This window comes from Orycteropus afer, unplaced genomic scaffold (assembly GCF_000298275.1).
Source record: "Orycteropus afer afer isolate SDZICR_OR568_19922 unplaced genomic scaffold, OryAfe1.0 scaffold00085, whole genome shotgun sequence".
NCBI lineage: Eukaryota > Metazoa > Chordata > Mammalia > Tubulidentata > Orycteropodidae > Orycteropus > Orycteropus afer.
Genome location: NW_006921672.1, coordinates 9205318 through 9211562, shown reverse-complemented (window position 1 = coordinate 9211562; position 6245 = coordinate 9205318). Strand labels below are relative to the sequence as shown.

The 6245-nt window shown below is 40.6% G+C and overlaps 1 protein-coding gene across 1 annotated transcript; it reads left to right on the top strand.

Annotated features, from left to right (window-relative positions):
* Window positions 1-1056: 1056 nt before the first annotated feature.
* KRT27 (keratin 27) lies at window positions 1057-6245 on the top strand. The gene is made up of 8 exons (XM_007942087.1): window positions 1057-1500; window positions 1949-2031; window positions 2418-2574; window positions 2834-2995; window positions 3091-3216; window positions 4584-4801; window positions 5940-5989; window positions 6103-6245. The coding sequence occupies exons 1-8, from the start codon at window positions 1057-1059 to the stop codon at window positions 6243-6245; spliced, it is 1383 nt and encodes a 460-aa protein (XP_007940278.1).

Here is a 6245-nt window from a genome sequence, read left to right as displayed (position 1 = left end):
GCTCTACTATATACCTGGGAATTCTGATCATTCACATAAACTTATAGGACCATTGTCTGCCAACCCTATATATGTTCTTGGATACACTCCCCACTTCATAGACATACCTAATAGTCCAGCCTGTCCACCCATCTATCCACCCATATACCCATGTTTGCCAAGGCTGTAAACCTTTATGGGAATAGATTGGCTCATCTTCCTCCCACAGAGCAGCTGGTGGGTTTGAACCACCAACCTGCAGGTTAACAGCCAAATGCCCTACCCACAGTGCCACCAGAGCTCCTTAGAAAAGGAACATAGAGGCCAACTACTGGAAGCCTATGCTCTTCATTTTACATATGAAAAAACTGAGACCCAGACAGTTTAACTGATTCTCTTATTTAACATGATTAGCAACAAAGCATAGATAGAAAACCAGTAAAAGATGAAATGGTACTCCAGAGGGATAAAGATCGAGGCAAAACTTTCTGTCTCTAGAGGAGTTTCCATTTAATTCATCAATTTCCATTTAAGACCTGGCTTATACTACAGCTCCATGGTCTCAAATTACTCTCAGCATATCTGAAAGAAAGATCATATCATCTATTGCAAACTAGGACCATGATACTTCACTTGCTAGAGAAAATGCAATGTGTTGGCTTGGGCAAAGAAAGGAGAAATTCCTTCATCACGCTTTTTTTACTCTTAAAGGAATTTTTTATTCCTGAAGCCTGAGGACAGGAAGAATTACTCACACTAAATTTGAAATGCATCACTATAATAACCTTGATAATACTCTACCCTGCCCCATTCCAGATATAAGAAATAACCCCAAGGTAACTATCCACCTACAAAAATGGACACAGTAGGGTAAAGACATTCATTAAAAAAAAAAAAAAAAAAGTCACCCAATTATGAATAATTTAGGATGAGCTGGCAAACACCATTTTGCTATGGGTAGCAAAGTTAATCGAGAAACACCCTAATAATGTGTATATAAAAGCAAACGAAACTGTTTCAACAGGGCATTCACCATCAGAAGTTCACTCTAGGAACAGACGCTCCAGTCTAGACACCATGTCTGTGCACTTTTCTTCTGCATCCAGACGGCTGGGCTCAAGCGGGGGAGCAGGCTCTGTGAGGCTCTCCAGTGGAGGAGCTGGCTTTGGGGCCGGAAACGCATGCGGTGTGCCAGGCATTGGCAGTGGGTTCTCTTGCGCCTTTGGGGGCAGCTCATCTGCAGGAGGTTATGGTGTGGGGCTGGGCGGGGGAGGTGCTTCCTGTGCTGCCTTCACTGGAAATGAACATGGCCTCCTCTCTGGCAATGAGAAGGTGACCATGCAGAATCTCAATGACCGCTTGGCGTCTTACCTGGAGAATGTGCGAGCATTAGAGGAGGCCAACGCCGACCTGGAGCAGAAGATCAAGGGGTGGTATGAGAAATTTGGGCCTGGTTCTTGCCGAGGTCTTGATCATGATTACAGCAGATACTTCCCAATAATTGAAGACCTTAGGAACCAGGTAAGAAACACGATATCATGAGTGTTAACACACGAGAACATTTAGCCACACACATACAAAGTGTATATGCTATCACAAACAAGAGGACTTTGCTCTCAACTTATAAATGTTGGTAGCTCATTGTTAATGTTAAAAATAATTTATATTAAAGCACTAATCTTTGAATATGGCCCATCCATCAGCGAGTATTATATACGCATGTTTATGCTTTTAGTAAAAACTTCCCAATGTCTCTAGCTATATATTTATTAGCTTTTCTATAGTTTTTATGGGTGGAGTGGGGATTCAAAAAGGCTATATGTAAATTTCCTATTTTTAAAAGAACATATCATTGGAGACAGAATACAGAAATGTTAACATAATTTCATAGGTAACTTCATTTCAATGAAATTTTAAATGACTTTTCAAAAAATATTTCCTCACTCTTAACTGATTCTTCATTTATCAGATAATTTCCGCAACTACAAGTAACGCCAATGTTGTCCTGCAAAATGATAATGCGAGACTAACAGCTGACGACTTCAGACTAAAGTGAGTAGAGCTGAAATAAATTAGAAAAATAGGTACCTAATCTTTTCCCTCTTTTATTTAGATTATTTGAAACTGGCTCAATGCTTGGTTTTTTTGTTCTGTTTTTTTAAACCAAATGCATATTGGAATCACTAGCTTAATTTCAGGCTTGAATCTATTATATTATGTGTTTGGAAAATTTAGCACTGACACAAATGTCAAGGTCCTACAAAAGAGAATTTTGATATTCCCATTCTCTTTCTCCAAAGAAATACATCTATTGCTTTAAGGCTGCTCTAACTGAAGTGTTAGGTATATTTTAAGTTTTTACCTCAAAGTTAAGTTTGAGTCTTACAAAGACCTAAAAAGTGATTTCACTAATGTGATGGAACTTGCATTTTTCCAAGGTTTGAAAATGAACTGGCCCTTCACCAGAGCGTTGAGGCTGATATGAACGGTTTGCGCAGGGTCCTGGATGAGCTGACCTTGTGCAGAACTGACCTAGAGATACAGTTGGAAACTCTGAGTGAGGAGCTAGCTTACCTCAAGAAGAACCATGAGGAGGTACACACTCTGCTTACCTGACTCGCACCACCCATCTCTCTCTCTCAAAATTTATGCTATCACAAACAGATGGGAAATACATCATCTTAAATTGATATTTAAGAACGGCCTTGCCAAATTCTCCATATGGCTTGGATCGATTGAAATATTTCTATTCATCCCCCTCAAAACAATGAAGTTTCTAAGGCATATGGATCATATCCCTTTTGCTCTTTTAAAAACATTCAGATCCTAATTTATGTAACCACATCTCTTTCAGGAAATGAAGGCTCTGCAGTGTGCCGCTGGAGGCAACGTGAACGTGGAGATGAACGCGGCGCCGGGGGTGGACCTCACGGTTCTGCTGAACAACATGCGGGCTGAGTATGAGGACCTTGCAGAGCAGAACCGCAGGGATGCGGAGGCCTGGTTCAACGAAAAGGTAAAGCCACCCCACCCTGTACTTACGCCTCATCATTACATGCTTAAGCCTTAACCACGCCTTAGCACACCTTAACTCGCCTTAACGCGTTTCAGAGCGCAACGCTGCAGCAGCAAATTTCCGACGATGCTGGTGCCACTACCTCAGCCCGTAATGAACTTACTGAGATGAAACGAACCCTTCAGACCCTGGAGATTGAACTTCAGTCCCTTTTAGCAATGGTAAGTAAAAATCATAAAACGGATTTGCTTTAGAAATTTTTAAAAAAACAATTTAAAGAGAGTTTTTTCCCACATGATATTGTTTTCGTTTTCATCTGTTAGTGTGCTTGCAATAGGATACATTTGCTTTTGCGCATCAGAATCCTCTTTGCCTGAAAATTCTACCTTGATGCGAATGATTGTGAAGCATTAAAAATTAGCAAATACAATTATTTTGAGATCCTAGAAACATAATTTTTTATCCTGGTTCTTCTTTTCCAAGTCAAAAGATCAAAAACTTCTGTCCAAGGTGAGCAAAAACACTTTTGCACTCCTCCTAGAGTCTTCACCTAGCATGCCTTATCATCTCTTAATTAAAATCATTAACAAGTTCCTTTTTAAGTGGCAAAAATAAGAAGCAAAGTAGACGCATGAAGGTTGTCCCTGAAGCTAAACATGCATAATGATAATAATAACCTTTTTCATTAAGGGTTTGCCCAGCACATCCACCCACATGTGATCCTCACAGTGACTCTAGGCACAGGCAGGGCAGACATTCTAATTCATGTCATTATTTCCAAAAGAAGAATCTGAAATTCAAAGAAGTTAAGAATTGCCCAGAATCCCACAGCTGGATATGAAGGAACCCAAATTTCTCTCCAAATTTCCTATCTCCAAATTCCATACTTTTTCCACTATGGTTGCTAAACCTCCAGAATTTATCCACAAAAGAGGCTATGAATGTATATAAAATCGGGACTTCATAGAAATACTTGTGGATGACAGGATGAGGCACTCTTACCTCTGTTTCAAGCAAAACCACAGCAGGTGTCCCTCTGTGGATCTATAGAAAGCCATTTGGATTCACAAGCCAATGAATCAAACTATTTAAAATCTAAAAAAGTAATTATCTTCTTTGGGTCATTCTACTTATGGAAAGTTTATACAAGTCACTATAGGATTTCTTTTTTTAATAGAAGAACCTCAATCCTCATGAGACAAGGCCATTATATGATTAGAAATGAGGTAGTAAATGGCATAGGGAAATTTTCATTCCCAGGGTAAGTGGCAAATTCTGCCAGACTTTGAAAACACAGTCTACTTTAGTAGTAGGACAGTATCTTTAGAGGATACAATTTCATCTTTTCTAACACACCTGGGTGAAGGAGTCACATTCACCACCAATTGTGTCATTCTCAAATAGAAAAAATAGTATGACATCTAATAAAGGCAATAATTAATATTGAACAAGTTGGTATCTCTTGGGTGACTGGATATTTGCATTATGTAAAGATAACTCTTCTAAATATCTCTTAAGTGTGTAACTTGCTGTATTCTAAAATTTACATGAGGCGTTTTCTACTAAATTCTGTTGCACAAATCCACAGAAACACTCCCTGGAGTGCTCACTGACGGAGACCGAAGGCAACTACTGTACGCAGCTCGCTCAGATCCAGGCTCAGATCGGGGCCTTGGAAGAGCAGCTGCATCAGGTCAGGACCGAGACCGAGGGCCAGAAACTCGAGTACGAGCAGCTCCTGGACATCAAGGTCCATCTGGAGAAGGAGATCGAGACCTACTGCCGCTTGATAGATGGAGAGGATGGGTGAGTACCATTTCTGCTGAGGAAACAATTTATTTTAAAACAAACAAGCAACAGATGCCATTGAGTGAGCTCCACAGCTACCTCCTGTGGGTCTGAGTAGAACTGTGCTTTGTAGGGTTTTCAGTGGTTCATTTTTGAAAGTAGAGTGCTAGGACTTCCTTCCAAGGCGCCTCTGGATGGACTCAAACCTCTAACCTTTCGGTCAGCAGGCACATGCATTAACCATCTGCACCACTCTGGGACCCCCAGGGTTATTAACGATCATGTAAAATCAAGCACAAAGCATGTATAATGAAACCTGTGAGAGCCACAACTCGACAGAACTGCCTTGTTTTTCTGGGTCTCACAAGTTTTTCACCTTTGACTGAATGTGCTCCTCCCACTTTTCTGTCTCTCTATTAGTGGAAAATATTTGAGTTTTCCTTGTCTAACAGGTTCCCACCTTACACGTGGTCACAGAGTTTACTGTATCTATGATCTAGATCATGTATACATAAGACCACTTCTAATGTTATAGCAGTCAGCCACGGTGAACTGATTTCAGTGGAGCTTCCAGACTAAGACAGACTAGGAAGAGGGAGCTGGTGATCTACTTCCGGAAAAATTGGCCAGTGAAAACCTTATAAACAGCAGTGGGATGTTGCCTGATGCAGTGCCAGGAAATGAGCCCCTCAAGTTGGAAGACACTACACAGTGGCCGCAACACTGGGATCAAGCATGGCAGTGATTATGAGGATGACGCAGGACCGGCTGTTTCGTTCTGCTATGCATAGGGTCACTACAGGTTGGGATCAACTGGATGACACCTAACAACAACAATGTTATTGCAGAGCCCTGGTGGTGCAGTGGTTAAAGCACTCTGCTGCTAACTGAGATGTTGGTGGTTCAAATCTACCACGAAGATTTCATGAAATCTTTCATTCCATGAAAGATGTGCTAGTCTGCCTCCATAAGGATTTATAGCCTTGGAAACCCTATGGGACAGTTCTACTCTGTTCTTACTATGAATAGGAATCAACTTGGTCATAATGGAGAATTATTTTAGAATTTAGTGAACTGCCATCTTAAATCCTTGTTTTTCCATTTGCTCAGCAAAAGGCAGAGAGAAATAATTAACGCAAAGTCTATATTTTTACAGCTCTTGTGTTAAAGCAAAAGGCTATGGGGGACCAGGAAATCAGATGAAAGGTAAACAAAAGCTGTATTGCATTCAGTACTCATTTGCACATGTTTCAAATGATGAGCTGATTATTTCCCATTTATGAAGTTGATAAACTAACAGTTCGTATGTGTCATTCTAGAGTCATCTAAAACCACCATAATTAAGACAGTTGTTGAAGAAATTGACCCCCGTGGCAAAGTCATCTTACCCAGAGTTCACACTGTGGAAGAGAAATCCACCAAAGTCAACAACATCAAGAGTGAACAGAGAGTGCCTTCCTGA

Bases quoted from the DNA above. Each gene is read 5' to 3' on its own strand.
- KRT27 (XM_007942087.1), top strand. From the start codon at position 1,057: ATGTCTGTGCACTTTTCTTCTGCATCCAGACGGCTGGGCTCAAGCGGG. The intron at 1,501-1,948 runs GTAAGAAACACG...TTCATTTATCAG, and splicing joins TTGAAGACCTTAGGAACCAG to ATAATTTCCGCAACTACAAG. The intron at 2,032-2,417 runs GTGAGTAGAGCT...CATTTTTCCAAG, and splicing joins GCTGACGACTTCAGACTAAA to GTTTGAAAATGAACTGGCCC.